The sequence below is a fragment of the Drosophila arizonae genome, chromosome 2 (genome assembly GCF_054131065.1).
Source record: "Drosophila arizonae isolate 15081-1271.41 chromosome 2, UAZ_ARI_1.0, whole genome shotgun sequence".
Lineage (NCBI taxonomy): Eukaryota > Metazoa > Arthropoda > Insecta > Diptera > Drosophilidae > Drosophila > Drosophila arizonae.
Window position 1 is genome coordinate 4,115,372 of NC_142922.1, and position 15,102 is coordinate 4,130,473.

Below are 15,102 nucleotides of genomic sequence, written 5' to 3' on the forward strand. Positions count from 1 at the left end.
GGCGTTTCTAACAATTTTATGCCAGATGAGCGCCTAAATGATCGCGATCAGTTACCTGCCAGCCATCCAGCCAGCCCCATCCATCGCAGCCAGGCTGAGGCCAGAGCTGGAGCTGAAGCTGAAGCTGGAGCTGTAGTTGGGCTCTGAGAGAAACGTGCGTCCACTTAAACCGCAGACAATCTTCATTATGGACACTGGAGGGCACACAGCTGCAGCAGTTCCGATTTGCCGATATACCACAAGATGCTGATGCAGACGCTGTGGTGGCTACCTTCACCCGCACCCGCCCTCGACGACGCTGCCATCGCTGCCAGGTGAGGTGTTTATTAAGGTGTAATGCAATTTTTCATATTTCCTTTTATTCGCTCGCTGAGGGGGCGAGCAGCTGGCGTGGGCGGAGCAACTGGAAAATTGCAATAATATGTTTGTATATCTTTTCCTTTTAGCCAAGCCAAAATGGATGCACTATGCAGGCCGCTCAAGCTGCCGGGGAGGAGGGGCTGCCAACACGGCAACACGGCGCAAAAATGAGAAAAGAGAGGAAAAAGGAAAAAACTGTAGCAACATGTTTGAGGTTTTCGCTTTTCCGACATAAATAATGGTCATAAATTGAGCATGGCCGGAGCTAAAAATTCAGTATTTATAGCCAAATGATAAAAATAAGATTTATTAACATTTTGCTGCCCCGCACTAGCCGCACACACACACACACACACATACATACACACGCAGTCCTTTTTGCGATTTTCACACACTCCGACACGAAAAAAAAAAGAATCACAAGGCAAAAGATTGCAATTGCATAAGGCCCACTGAGCACATACTCTGTATTTTAAGAGCTAAGCTGAGTTTTAGAAGCACTTGTAGGGCTAGTGGCTGTACAACTGTGCGACAGTAGCTGTGAAACTGTATGCTATGCCCAATAGAAATATTTGAGTACTAAGTGCGGAAATGAGATAAAAAAATAAAATGCTGGAATATATTTGACTTCAGTTGCTCTAAAACTGCAGCTGATTGAATGTGACTGAAGCTGTATGCTTTGGTATATTAATACTATTTCAATTCGAAATGGCTTTGATGAAGTAACTCAGTAACTCCATAACTGTAACTTAGGGCTGCCAGACTGTCATTAAGTGCACAGTGACTTTTAAACTGTGTATGGTGGCAGTTACTTTAAAAATGTTTGCTAAGGTATGCATACGTTGTACCTATGTACAACATATATATGTATATGTAACTGCTGAAATATAACAGTCCGATGGGAGTATATTAATATAAATAAGTAAATGATAACTTTGAAATTAGTTGATATTAAAGCAGTGACTGTCCAAATGGCTCTAAAATTGTGGCATATCTTGCCTCACTTTATATGCAGGGTATAAAAAATGAAAGGATGCGCCAGAACATCCGTTTCGCTTCGCCGTGTGGCTGATCCTGTGCACATTTTTTTTACAATTTTGGCTGAAGAGCAGGCGAGCAACTAATTAGTTTTTTTCGCTCTTCTTTTTGAGCACACTGAAAATTTGCCAAGAAGCTGGCTGCATCGCTGGCTGGCTGTCCGACAAGAACTTGGCCATATTCGAGCTCTTTTTGCCTTTTATGGCGTTTCACAATTAGTGCAGCAGCAGCGCCTGCGGCTGGCTGGGCCACAAACAAGATTTCAATAAGAAAATCTGAAAAATCTGAAAAATCAAGCAAATGTAGCAAAGCCAAAAGCTAAACAACAAGAACAACAACTGCGACGCACACGCAGCCAGATTTTAATCAAAAATTCACAGCATTGTTTGCCTGTCAAAGCAGCAAAAAACGGCCGATTATCGCAGGCGCAGGACGAGCAGGAGCCCGAGTAGGACTAAGAAAAGGCCTGCATATAGCAAAAGTTGTTGCTGTTGTTGTTGGCTCAAATTCCAAGCGCATTTCATAAAGCACCACAGGCAAGAGTGAGTGAGTGTGTGAGAGAGAGAGAGAGAGAGGGCAACAAAATAAGAAAAGAGAACAACGTGCCATAAAACTGTTCCATATTGTTGCAACAACTACAACGGCATCGACATCGGCATCGGCATCGCGCGTGACCACAGCTGCCCCAGGCGCTGGTGTTGGTGCCCACCCACTTATCGCAACATTGCTTTATGGCATTCTTCTTCGCTGCTGACCGACACATTTAATATAAAAAAAAAACTCATGAATATCATTAGCAAGTAGAAAAGAAAGAAGCCATGAGCAGCCATTAAATTGTTGTAATAACAATGAAAATGTTTTCATGCATGATAAGATTCTCTTCATATTAAGTTTAATAACATTTTTAAATATTTTCCCGCGCTTCATGTATTCTATTTATTTTTAACCAGCTGGCAACACGCATAGCGCTGCCACATCGGTAGAAATACATCGTGTAGCATATACAAGCTGAGCGGTCACACTCTTAACTATCGCACAGTTACAACTCGATACATTTGTGTGGTGGTGGAGTACGATTGACACTTATCGTTACAAAAATATTCGCAAACGTTGTCGAAAGTGTTGTCGATGCGTTGCGCAGTGTTTAGTTTATTGTTTATTAACAGGTAAATAAATACTCATTCTGTGTGTACTCATGTAAATGCCAACGCTGTTAAGTAAATAATAAACAAACTGTGATTGTTGTGCAAGCCGAATGGCTGTATTCGTGTGATCAGAGTTTAGCATTGAGAGATAATTTTCTCTTGTCCATCTCGGTTTACTGTATAATTTGTGCGTCATCATTGTCTGTTCGCTGTTGTTTGATTATAAATATATGTGCAATATTGTTGACGAACTAAACAATCTACCGGTGCACTGTACATGTTGTTTCGCATTCGTTTGTTTGATTAGAAAGTCGGCTGCCGATATTGTGGGTGTGTGGGTACCGTTCGGAACGGCGAAGAGCAAGCAACAGCAGCTACAAAATTTCTCAACGTACGTCAAGGCGAACATCGCGCGAAAAAAGCTGAAAGAAAAAAATCATAATATAATCGTCGGCGCTCTCGCATCACCCAACACCCGCTGGCCTAGACTTGGTCTCTCTCTCTCACACTCTATCTGTCTGCCTGACGGCTGTTCCGCGCTCAGTGACGAAATAATGTCGACAGAGCCGACGACGACGCGTCGGCACGCGTAGCTCTTTTTCAAAGGTCACGGGCGGACGCAGGAGGCGGACGGCGCTTGTTTTTATTTTTATTGGTTCGCTTTGTTTTGTTTTAGCGGCGGAAAGAACGCGAAAATACGATAATTCAAGATACAATGAAAAACAGAAGGAAAAAATAAGCATTTCTGTTCGGATAAACTCGACCGGAAAATACTTTCTACAGTTTGAGAAGCATTTGTTTTTCATAGGTTTCTCTATGAATGTGAAACGGTAACTTTAACAGAGCGTTTATTTCAATTTGTCATTTGTTGAGTCCATCTCTAAAACTGCATTTCATGTTTTCAAACAGGTAGAAAGTTTTAGAGCCACTTGTTTGCTATTGCTGTTGTAGTATGTTTGACTCTAAAATGGACTCTCCAAATGGAAGCAAAGGGTGTCAAACTGTAATTTCACATCTAGTCGAAGCCTGGCTCTAAAACAAATACATATTATACTCATACTTCTACAATATACTGCTCTTAACTCTATAAATAGGCTATTTCAAGCAATAAATGTTTTGTTTTCATTTCGTCAGGCGCCAAGATGGATTTCGCCAGCGTACTTAATAAGAGCGAGCCACACCAGCGCACCATCATACACCTGGACATGGACTATTTCTATGCCCAAGTGGAGGAGTTGCGTAATCCCTCTCTGCGCACCCAACCCCTGGCCGTGCAGCAGAAGAACATTGTGGTCACGTGCAACTATGTGGCCCGAGCGAGAGGCGTTGCCAAGCTGATGCTTGTCGTGGAGGCGAAACGTCTTTGCGCTGACCTAGTGCTGGTCAATGGCGAGGATCTGGCCCCATATCGACTAATGTCCCAAAAGATCTTCGATCTGCTGCTCAACTATACGCCCGACGTCGAGAAGCTGGGTTTCGATGAGAACTACATGGATGTCACATCGTTGGTGGAACTGAGACAGGCACACGCAGCCGATGCCCAGTTCAAGCCACCTGTGGGACACATTTACCCAGCGGACGGCACTCCGCTGACTGCCTGCAGCTGCGGCTGCGCCCAACGACTGGCCATAGGCACGCGAATAGCCCAGGAGATACGCGACGAACTGCACCTGCGGCTGGGCATCACCTGTTGTGCGGGCATTGCCTACAACAAGCTGCTGGCCAAACTCGTGGGCAGCCGCCACAAGCCCAACCAGCAGACGGTGCTGGTGTCCACGTATGCGGAGCAGTTCATGCGCGAGCTGAACGACTTGCACAGCGTCACGGGCATTGGCCAGAAGACGCAAACGCTACTGCAGGAGGCGGGCATTACCAGCGTGGAGCAACTTCAGAACTGCGACATGGACTTTATGCGCAAGAAGTTCGGCTTCGAGACGGCGACAAAGCTGCGCGACTTGGCACTGGGCCGCGATGCCAGCTGCGTGCGGCCGACAGGCAAACCCAAGACTATCAGCGTTGAGGATGCCTGCAAGACCATATCGGTGCACACGGATGTCACGGACAAGTTTCGCATGTTGCTCAAGCGACTGATGGAGCAGGTGGGCAGCAACCTATAAATATAGAAATTCAACAGACACTCATTTTGAACCATACGTAACCCTTCCAACAGGTGGCCGAGGACGGTCGCATTCCCATTGCCATCAAGGTGGTGCTGCGTAAATTTGATCCCCAGAAGAAGAGCAGCCATCGCGAGACCAAGCAGGCGAACATACTGCCCTCGCTCTTCAAGGCCTCGGTCTGTGCCGGCGAGACGGGCGTCTGCAAAGTGCAGCTGGCTGATGGAGCATTGGACAAGCTGCTCAAGATCATAATGCGTCTCTTTGAGCGCATTGTGGATCTGAATAAACCCTTCAACATCACACTGATTGGCCTGGCCTTCTCCAAGTTTCAGGAACGCAAGGTTGGCTCCTCGTCGATAGCAAATTTTCTCATTAAAAAGGCCGACCTGGAGGTGCAGTCAATCACTTCTCTAACAAATACGAGTCTCACTAGTCCTACGTCGGAGAGCAGTCCGTCAGCAATGAGCGGCGACGAGGCCGCCTTTCGTTCCTCCCCCACCACATTCAAGCCCAGTGATCAGTTCTATAGAAGACGCGCCACCACAGCGTCTCCCGTGCCCATGCTCCTGGACAATGGCTCGGAATCGGCAGCCACCAACTCGGATTTCAGTGATTTCTCCGAAACGGAGGTGGAGCCCTCGCCCAAGAAGAGCCGCATTGGCCGCGTGCTGGTGTCGAAGCGCAGTCGCCTCGCCGGCGATGTGGCGGACACGGCTGCCGATGTGGCCTCGCCGAGCAAACTGCGCGTTTGCGATCTGCGACTCAACTCACGTGACAGCGAAAAGGATTTTCCCATGAGCCCGATTGCGGCATCTACATCGGGATCGTCCAGTGCGCCGCGCTTTCGCACAATTCAGCCGCCCAACACGCTGGTGAATCGAATCGATGGCAGTCTCCGCTTCATACCCGCACGCACGGCCAGCCGCCTTAGTTCGAATGCCAGCTCGACGGCATCCTCGCCGCTGCCCTCGCCCATGGATGATACGGTCAGTGCGCCCAGCACTCCCACCCTGACACCAGCGTTGCAGGAGGCGGCCCAAGCGCCCAGTGTGGGCAGTGCAACCACGGAGGCGGCAACGGGCGATTCCCTGGCGCATCTGGCCTGTCCCGCCGGTGTGGATGCTCAGGTCTTCAAGGAGCTGCCCGTTGAGCTGCAAAACGAATTGATTGCCTCGTGGCGCAGCTCGCTAGTGGTAGCTGCAGCCAATGCCGTGGAGCAGGCGACAACGAGCAGCGGCAGCTCGGCCAGTGCGGACAGCAGCAGCAGCAGCAGCGGGGCCGGAGGCAGCAGCACCACCACGCAGAAGAATACCCTATATCGTTATTTCCTGAGGAACAAGTGATGTTGTAGCCGCGTTCAACGCAAACTCTGCCTAATTAAGATTAAAAACGAAACACATATACACTATATTATATATACACATATATATTTTGATAGGTTTGTGGTATTAGAATAAACTGTTGATGAAATTCCCGATTCGCATTATTCAGTACATTTATTATTTCATATACACTTCATTGAATACTCACATACAGAATTTTAAAGGTGCCCTACTTAAGCTTAAATCTTTTAATTTTCTCCGTGTTTGCCCTTGCTAAAGCGCTTGCACACTCTACTTTGCGTATATTACTAATATGTGTTTTAAATAACAAAACTTGTTTTTGTTCTCTTTGCTGCTAAGAAATTTGGAAATCTGTCCGTTTGACTTGATACAAGTTAAAGTCGAAATACATACAAATTGAAGTTTTGTAGTTTACCTTAAATGGCAACAACGAAATATGTACAAAAAAAATATATATATATATAAAAATAGAAATAATAATGATTTGTATATATCTATATAGAACAGTATAAAATTTGTTTAGGGCGACCTATTATCATACATTTTAACTATATATATTTATATATATATAACTATATAATAAAATATTGATTAAAGTCTTTGAAGCAATAATTCATCTTTTATAGTGTTTGCTAGGAAAATGGCAACAACAGCAGAAACGACGGCAACAGTTGCAGTGGCACGTTCAGTGGCTCAGCCAGCCGCATTTGATGAAGAACTTGCGCAGCGAGGTTTCCATGGGGCTGCCCAGAGATGGAGCACCACTGAGGCAGACCGTTTTAAAGGATAGATAGGTAGTCGGTGTTATGTTGTGCTTCTTGCACAAATCTAGCTCATTGTGCGTGAGCAAATCGCTGCCCAGTGGCTGTGATCGACGCTTCAGCTCGTCCAGTTGGCTACGCAGAATTTGGCTCATGCTTGGCGGCTGCTGTTGCTGCTGCAGCTGTTCCTCTACCGAACTATTGCTGGCGGCGGCGGCGGGATCGCTTAGCTGCAGCTGCATTTTTAAGCCGCTTTGCAGCAGCTGCTGCTGATGTTGTGGGTTTCCCTTCGCTGCTGCTGTCGACTGTGGCAAGTTCGCCTGGGCTGCCGTCATCGTAGCCGTGGAAGTCACTGCCGTCGCTGTCATTGCCGACTCCAATGTCAGCCCCTGGCCCATGTCCGTGGTCAGCCCCATCGCCGTCGCCGTCGCCGTCCCCGTTGTCATTGTCGTCGGCAGCATCGTTGTCGTAGCTGCCGACGATGTCCGATAGCTATCCAAGTAGTTTCTGCTGGGCAATAATGCGCCGGAGCAGGTCGGGTCGCCGATGTGGTGCATGCTTCTTGGTGCGATTGAACTTGAACTTGCCTCGGCGCCGCTTAACTGTTCGCTGTGAATCGATGCAAGCAAGAGAAAATTTTGATGATATGATATGATCCATGCAGGGATGTATGGGTTGACTTACGCCTTTCTGGGATTCGCTTGAGGGGAGTGCAAGGAAGAGCTTAGCGGCCGAAGACTTCCATTGTAATGATGTATGTTGTCCTGTGGTTAAACATTGTCTTATACAACCATTCAAACGCTGCGAGTTGGGCGCGTTGATAATACAAAGGAGCTGAATATCGTGAAAGTAAGACAAGAGACAGGGAGAACATTTTCATTGCGTTGCGTTGCGATTCAACTAACATAGCTAACAACCAGAGCTGGAAAATCAACAGAGCTACTCCTTCATCTAAAAATGGATCGGTTGCCAATTGGGTTTTCCAGCTCTAGCAGACACGATATTCAACTCGCCATGCATTCAAATACAAGGGACCAATCACACAAATGATATGCCACACTTACGGTCTTTCCATGGCCATATGGTCCCGTGGAGCGGTGCGTCGCCATTGCTGCATGCTGCTCAAAGTGCCGGCAATCATCGATCTTCGTGATGCCATTGTAGCGATAGCGATACAGCTCCGATTGCCTGATGCGCAGCTCCTTCTCACGCTCTAGCGAGTTTAGCAGGCGCTCGTACTCGTTGCAGGAGTAGAATTGAGCAAAGACACGAAAGCGATCGCGGAACTCCTTCTGCTCCTTGGTGAGGCCCGGATGCAGTGCATAGTTGCGATTGCGAAAGAAGTTGGCCACGAGCTGATAGTCGCGCACCATTCGTTTCCTGCGTGCCCGCTCGCGCAGTCGCCGCGTGTATATGTCTACGTGAGCTAGTTTCAGCATGACATCCACTTCCACATCCTCCGAACTGAATACAATGTTTGAGATCAACTGTTCGGCCGTTGGATCATACTCGCGCTCAAAGCTATCACGATTGGGCATGTAGCCCAGTTGCAGCGCTTCTTCATTGGTTATATCTAGAGGTGGCAGGCGGGCAAGCGCATTAGCGCCCAAGGGTCCAGTGTCATCTTCAGTGTGATCGATTAGGATGGGCCGCTGTAGTTGCGCCGGCGTCCAAGTGGCCTTGCCTATGGTTCCATTCACAAATTTATTTACATACTCCTCTTTGGCATCCTCCGCGGACTTGGTTTCAATGTGTTTGCTAATATCCTCCCAATTGCCAAAGCCATACTGCTCGATTGCATCTAGCAGGCGAATCTCTTCGCGTGCCGTCCAGGCGCCCTTTCCGCGAAATACACTCAATATGGCAGTGCCGGTGTCCATAAACTGATATGCATGACTGTTTTGATGGGCGCCAATCTCTGCGCCAGTTGCGAAGCACTGCAAAACAAAAAAATGAATAATAACGGAAAACTTCAAAACAACTTTTGTTTACGTGATCCTTCACGAAATATCGAACTTTGCGATGAGTGGAGAAATAACTGGAGACTAGTTATCCGTTAGTGGCCAATACCGATTAAATCGGTTATTCATATGATTAATTTAATTTCAGCAGATATTAATTAATTGGAATATATTTCTATACAAACTTTCTTTATGCTCACATAAACTTCAGCATCAATTTACCAGCACTTTCTATACAATGCTTAAAAACATTCAATCACACACTAGTATACATTTTTGCATATTTTGTTGCCGAGTACAGAGAACAGCTGTTTAAAAACAACATTGTGAAATCGCCCGGCTATATGTACAGTTTTAGATGCGTCAGCACAAACACATATATATGTCAGCTCTTTTCGCGTTTTGCCTGTGTCGATGTGTGTGTAAAAAGCCTATGTATGTAGGTGTATGCTACACACTCATACATACACATACATATACGTGTACTTATACTTACTTGGAGGCACAAATCAAAATTTTCGCACTCAGCACAATGTACACGTATGCCTTGGATATCATCCTGGCAATTAGTACAATTGTACTTTGTGAACAAATCCGCAATTGTAGTCATTTCGACTTTAAATAGCGTTTTTTCTTGAATAATTGAAAATGCGAAAAACGCTCTATGCTTCAGTCGCCATCTTGGCCCAACAACAGAGCTGCCATATCGTTCGAAAAACCCAGCTAACACCCTTGTCATGCTCTGGTGTGACCAGTGCTGCATTTAGTTGTCGCATCACCAGAATGCGCGCCCAATTTAAAAATCACACTTTTTTTTGGATACAATATAATATATATTTATTTAATTTCAAAAGTTTAATTCGAGTTTTGCCATTTGTCTTGTAATAATCAATTTGTTTTTACACTAATATCACACAAATAATATATAAAACTAAAATATGAGAAATTTCGCATAATATCAAACCGAAACCGAATGAAATACATATAAATACCGATTAGTCTGCGGTTAGCTTAAGCCAAACAATAACAAAAAACATTGTAAGCAATTAGCTTAATATAAATACAAATGGGGGTTACGGGAAGGAACACGTCTAAAATTAAGCAAATTTAAATAGCATTAAGTAAAAATCAATTAAAGAATGTAATGCACTAATGCGTCGAATGATGACCGATGCTTAAATCTAAAAAAAGTATTTAAATATAATTAATTATAAATATAATTATATATACGTAGATATATATGAATTGCGCTGGGCTTTCAACTTGTTGTTAGGAATTACAATGAAGCTTGCTAAATATAGAGTTATATTAAGATTGATTATTATTGATTAGTTTTGTTATATGTTGAATATGTTTTATAATATTGCTGTGTCCTTCCGAGCAGCAGCCGCTTTGGTATCTGAGGGGGACGGGGAGGACGGGGGACTCTCTTGATGAGGACTAGTTAGTGTATGGCATTTGTCGTTACTGTTGCTAGTTTGCTTAGACCATAACGAAAACAAATAATAAATAAAATAAAACAAGGCTACTATATAAGAGAACTTTAACATAAATCTTATGGCAAGTTGTTGTATAGCTGCATTTTAGAAACGCGCACTTTACAAAACATACTTTCAATTTGAATACCTAAAATCATCTAAATAAGTCTATTTGAGCGCCAAATTCGTGTTCGAGTCGCACCTGCTTGTGTGGAGCACACGGCTAGAATAATGTTTCTATTATTATCTATATAAATATGTTTTTGATACTTTGTCAAGATTCGAGATTCACAAGCGAGCAAGTTTCTGGCAGTTGTTTGCACAATTTGTCACAGTTTAATTTTCTATCTTTCTTTTAATTCGATTTTTGATTGCGAGTTTCTTGTGTTCTTGTATAAAGGAACTAACAAATACTATCCAACCACGTGCAGGCGCGACGGCAAGCGTTGTCATGTGCGACAGGCAGCAGCCCCTAATAAACTGGAGCCGGCTCCTTGTCACCGCAACGAGACTCATAAATTGTTTTCGATTATAATGTCCCGATTAAGGTTAACATAAGAAAATGCAAAAGCTTTACCTAAAACATAACTATTAACTAATTTGGTATGTAAAGTCTTTGTGTCTTTAGCCAGAATCTGATTATGATAAAAATTCCATGGGCTACAGTAACCGGCAAAGCAAACTAACAATAGCAACAACAATAAACTGCCAGTTAACTCACATGGGAAGGATTCCTTGATTTTTATGAACGGGTCACACAATGCGGCTGCTCTGCTGCTCGATTCCTGTTCCTGTTCTTCTTGTTGTCCTCTTGTGTTGTTTATTGTGAGTTGTTGTTGTCGTTGCTGTAGTGTAGATTTTGGCAAGGAAGCATCTAAACGTTGGCTAAGCATGGCTACAACTGGCGCTAAGGCCAGACGGGATCTATGTTGTGGGAGTGTGGGACTGGGACCGATGCTGGCTTGAACTTTAGTTACACGAATATGCCGCTCTGTGCATAAGTTGTGTCCAAATACATTCTGATCACAGCGACAGGCGCTGCCGTTGCTGCTGCTGCTGCATGGTTCAACTTTAGGTGTCGTTGGTGCGGTAATATTAGGTGGTTGTGGGTTAAGTTGCTTCTTGATAAAATACTTGTGGGGTTTGTTCATCTTTAGTTACGGTAGAATCTGCTTCTTGGGTTTTTTTAACTCAGCGTCTTCGTCACGCTTGACTTCAGTGTAGCGTTCGCCCTTGAGCGACACTATTTTATTATCACGATAGCGCACAAGCTTACGCGGCTCCATTTTGGGCACCACCGGCTTGTACTCCCGCTGAGTGGCATTCTTATCCACATACGAGTATCTAGGAAACAAAACAAATACAATTAGTACCAAGAAAACTGAGAAACAAAATACGATCTACCTGGCTATAATGCGATTCTTTAACTCATTGTCATCGACGACAACGTTCTTCTTCATGCCGACAGTGTGCGACTTGTCGGTCAAGCTCTGATTGGTGTCCTGGCGATGCAAGAGAATTTGTGTAGCACTATCAATGTCGCCCTTCGATATGGCAATGCAATGTTTTATCTGTCAAAATTTCAAATTTTTCATTGATAGAGGAAGGTAAAAGTTTTAAGTAAGGCTACCTTTAAAAAAGTAATCATTAAAATTGAGCAATATTCAAGAATTTGTTTCTCGTTTTGTCTTACGGGAAATACCTCCCCAGCTTAAGATCGTTTGGACTACTGACTCACCTCGACATAAGCCGTATCGGGAAACATCTCCTGCAGCACTTCGGCCTCATCCAAAAAGTAATCGCAGTTCGAACTGGAGCTATCAGTTGAGCCTCCATCACTGGTCTCAGACAAGTGCTGGGAGCGCTTGCCGTGGCAGCCACCATTGCCGTTGCCACTGCTGCTGCTGTTGTTTGAGGATAATTCGTCCTTCTCCGATATGGATGAGTTGCGTGCACGTAGCTTCGACTCTGGTATAATGTTAGACAAGCTCAATTCGCTGTTAGAAAAAAGTATCAATAACGTACAGAAAATAATACAAATGTAACATGAATTCGAAAATATGTTCTGGCTTACTGGAGCGATAAATTGATTGAGCTATGGTTGTCTTGATTCTTTTCTATATCGGTCAGCTCGTTGGCCAGCTTGTATATCCATTCGCATATAACGCCCTGATCGATGGTCGAGAACTCCTCAAAATAGGCGCCCATCATCTCAACGAAACCCTCAACATCAAAGCACGGATCCTGCGAGGCCTCCTCCAATATTGATATGATATAGGAAAGGACAATCTCATCCACAACACTGAAGTCGGCACCTGGTATATGTGCGCTGACAAACTGGACAAGACTTCGCTTCACCATCTCGTGTTGCTTTTCCAAATTGGTCATGATTTCACTACTTTTTCTATTACTGACTTAATTCGAGTTGTTTGGGTTTTCTCGTTTGTTCGGCGAATTTCGTTTAGCTGGTTTGCCTATTATTTCTGTAAAGCAGATATATAGATATTGAATATGTATGTATCATTGTGCGTGTGCATGTGTAGGGAAGTCGACACCCGACGTTGTTATAATTATTGCAAACTGTGTCGGTTAGTTTATTGAGGCTAAAACATTTTTATATTGGTGCAACTTTAAAACAAACTTGAAATGAGAATTCGTTTTAAATAGCGTACTTTTTGCTTGCTGCGCCTTTCTTTTGCTGCTGCTGCTGCTTCTTCTTCTTTTCAATCAATAATACTTTTGCAGCGCAATTGTGACGAGTATTATCGTTATCGAGAGAAAAATACTGCACACAACAACTATCGATATAATACCACATTCGCGTGTACAATTTGAATGACAATAGAATACAATTAATTAAGCTATAAATGTTATACAAGTAAACAATGTTATTATATTCATGATTTATTTAAAACCGTATTTTTGTTTTGAGAAAAGTTTGATATAAAGCGTTTGATAATAAAGATTTGTTTTTGAATGTGGTTGTCATATTACTGAGAGGCTTATGATCTTTTCTATTTAAGTAGTAGCACCAACCACAGTGTGGTTAGTGGTAGTAGTCGGCTAAATTTGATATTTAATTGTATATATTTTATTAAATATTCTGTAATGTATTATAACACACTACGGATATGTGAATAAGAAGAGAAGAGAAGAGAGAAGAGAAATTTTATAACATTTTATTATTAGTTAAAATGTATACATATAATATGAAATTGAAATGATTTTACACAAACTTACTACTTATCCGAGAAATTCTCTGGAATGATTGTAATCAGTGAATCTCTCCTATGCCGCCACCGTTTATTCAATTCAGCAACTATCGATATTTGTGATGTATATTGTTAGAGGATAGTTGAATAGCGCACTGATGTTTATTTATTATTTTACAGCACTATAAATAAGTAATTGCAATTCAAATGTATATAAATGGGCAGTTGGAATATTATGCACCTGCCTAATAGGGTTACGTATATAAAATACCTACTACAGGATGTCTCAGAAATTGACTGTTTTTGCAGTACCCATCAGTGTAATGCAAAGGCAGAGTTTATACATGCATATATAGGAAAGACGAAACCAGGTCAAAGTTTTGGCAAAGTCAAGATATCGTTCTGAGCCACATTTATCGCGGCCAAGGGGCTGCTGAACTGGTCGCGTTTGCCTCAGTATTGGTATTAGCTGGTAGCGGTAAACTTCATTTTATTGAACGATGATAGTATTTATATTATATTGAAGTTCAAGGTTACAATCGCTGCCGAACAAAAGAGAATCGAGCGAGAGAAGCACTAATTAGTAATCACGCGAAACGCATGATAATGATAAAGCATACTAAATATATGTAAATGCAAATTGGTTTTGAAACATGTATTTTTTAACATAAGACCCGGAAGCACGCTTACTGTCGATGTTTTACTCGCAAGACAGTTGAATTACCTATATGGAGTAGAGTAAATATTAGCCCATGTAGTTAACAGTTGGATTTTTGGGAAAGCTCTGACCGATCTGACTGATGAGCTATTTTTCCCATAAGCGAAATGTGTTAACACGTTTCGAATTTTTGCGTAATTTCTCGTTAAATACCTCAATGGAGCGGAGCCAGCCGCATGTCATAAGAGCTGCCTTTTTAGTTCGTGCACTGTTTTTTATTTTTTTTATTTTGTACAATTTGTTTTGCCGTGACAATGATAATAAATCAATTAGTTGGAAGCTTTTTTTTTATGCTTCTAAGGGTTTTACAGTAGAAAAGTTTTTATTTTGTTCAATTGTTATACTTGTTCCCTAAATAAGAAGAGTATATTGGTTTTGTGCAGCGAGTGAGCTGATATTTGAAATATATATCAAATATATAAGGTCGGTATATACGACCATTAATAACAGTAAAATCTCTTAATTTCCTTCCATATATAAATGATTGGAATCAATATAGTACTGTATACTAGGGCCAAAGAAAAAATCTTACTCACTTGAAAGGTGGAAATCCCCACATTTTCAGTTGCGTCATTGTTGACCTCTCCTTAAACAATTCATGGTTCTTCAATGGAGGGCGTCACATCCTCAAATATACTCACTTTTCAAAAAGTTTTTGAAGCCATACCCGATTGTAATGATTATTTTTTTTCTTTTTTTTTTTTTTTTTTTAACGAGGGTTTTGGAATTACCGCGCGATATCTTGAGATACAGCGCGTGACTTCTAGGGAGGTGAATAAACTTTTTGAAAAGAAACAACCAATTCAATTTTTCGCAAAACAAAAATAACAGTTTTGCTTTCTTTTGGCCCGCTTAGCAGACGCAATAATTGTTTCAAACTTGACCTTACCACCAAAAATAAAATTAAAACAAGTGCCAAAAATAAAAATGTCTTAAGCCGCAACTGAAATCAGCAATTAACGCGAC

At 42.7% G+C, this 15,102-nt stretch overlaps 3 protein-coding genes and 1 long non-coding RNA gene across 7 annotated transcripts; 2 read left to right on the forward strand and 2 right to left on the reverse strand.

Annotated features, from left to right (window-relative positions):
* Nucleotides 1-2,446: 2,446 nt before the first annotated feature.
* Nucleotides 2,447-6,140, forward strand: PolI (DNA polymerase iota). Of its 2 annotated transcripts, none has more exons than XM_018000743.2 (3): nucleotides 2,447-2,564; nucleotides 3,678-4,642; nucleotides 4,714-6,140. In XM_018000743.2, the coding sequence occupies exons 2-3, from the start codon at nucleotides 3,686-3,688 to the stop codon at nucleotides 6,004-6,006; spliced, it is 2,250 nt and encodes a 749-aa protein (XP_017856232.1). In that variant the 5' UTR covers nucleotides 2,447-2,564; nucleotides 3,678-3,685; the 3' UTR covers nucleotides 6,007-6,140. The 2 variants fall into 2 exon arrangements, with proteins under 2 accessions (XP_017856232.1, XP_089318996.1); XM_089462870.1 differs by lacking the exon at nucleotides 2,447-2,564 and adding an exon at nucleotides 2,609-3,373.
* Ada2b (Transcriptional adapter 2B) lies at nucleotides 6,141-9,444 on the reverse strand. 2 transcript variants are annotated; one of them, XM_018000831.2, is made up of 4 exons: nucleotides 9,225-9,444; nucleotides 7,832-8,704; nucleotides 7,452-7,531; nucleotides 6,141-7,376 (listed from the first exon to the last, which is right to left on the reverse strand). In XM_018000831.2, the coding sequence occupies exons 1-4, from the start codon at nucleotides 9,336-9,338 to the stop codon at nucleotides 6,692-6,694; spliced, it is 1,752 nt and encodes a 583-aa protein (XP_017856320.1). In that variant the 5' UTR covers nucleotides 9,339-9,444; the 3' UTR covers nucleotides 6,141-6,691. The 2 variants fall into 2 exon arrangements, with proteins under 2 accessions (XP_017856320.1, XP_017856321.1); XM_018000832.2 differs by having other exon boundaries at nucleotides 7,122-7,376; nucleotides 7,452-7,601.
* Nucleotides 9,445-10,026: 582 nt separating this feature from the next.
* On the reverse strand, nucleotides 10,027-14,691 carry LOC108609039 (CUE domain-containing protein 2). Of its 2 annotated transcripts, none has more exons than XM_089463248.1 (5): nucleotides 14,673-14,691; nucleotides 12,281-12,689; nucleotides 11,945-12,203; nucleotides 11,611-11,777; nucleotides 10,027-11,550 (listed from the first exon to the last, which is right to left on the reverse strand). In XM_089463248.1, exons 2-5 carry the CDS (start codon nucleotides 12,592-12,594, stop codon nucleotides 11,364-11,366), a joined length of 927 nt encoding a protein of 308 aa, XP_089319374.1. In that variant the 5' UTR covers nucleotides 12,595-12,689; nucleotides 14,673-14,691; the 3' UTR covers nucleotides 10,027-11,363. The 2 variants fall into 2 exon arrangements, with proteins under 2 accessions (XP_089319374.1, XP_017856209.1); XM_018000720.2 differs by lacking the exon at nucleotides 14,673-14,691 and adding an exon at nucleotides 12,879-13,036.
* On the forward strand, nucleotides 11,739-12,257 carry LOC149270212 (uncharacterized). The gene is made up of 2 exons (XR_016268855.1): nucleotides 11,739-11,826; nucleotides 11,917-12,257. It is a non-coding gene; the product is annotated as an uncharacterized LOC149270212 (long non-coding RNA).
* Nucleotides 14,692-15,102: the final 411 nt, after the last annotated feature.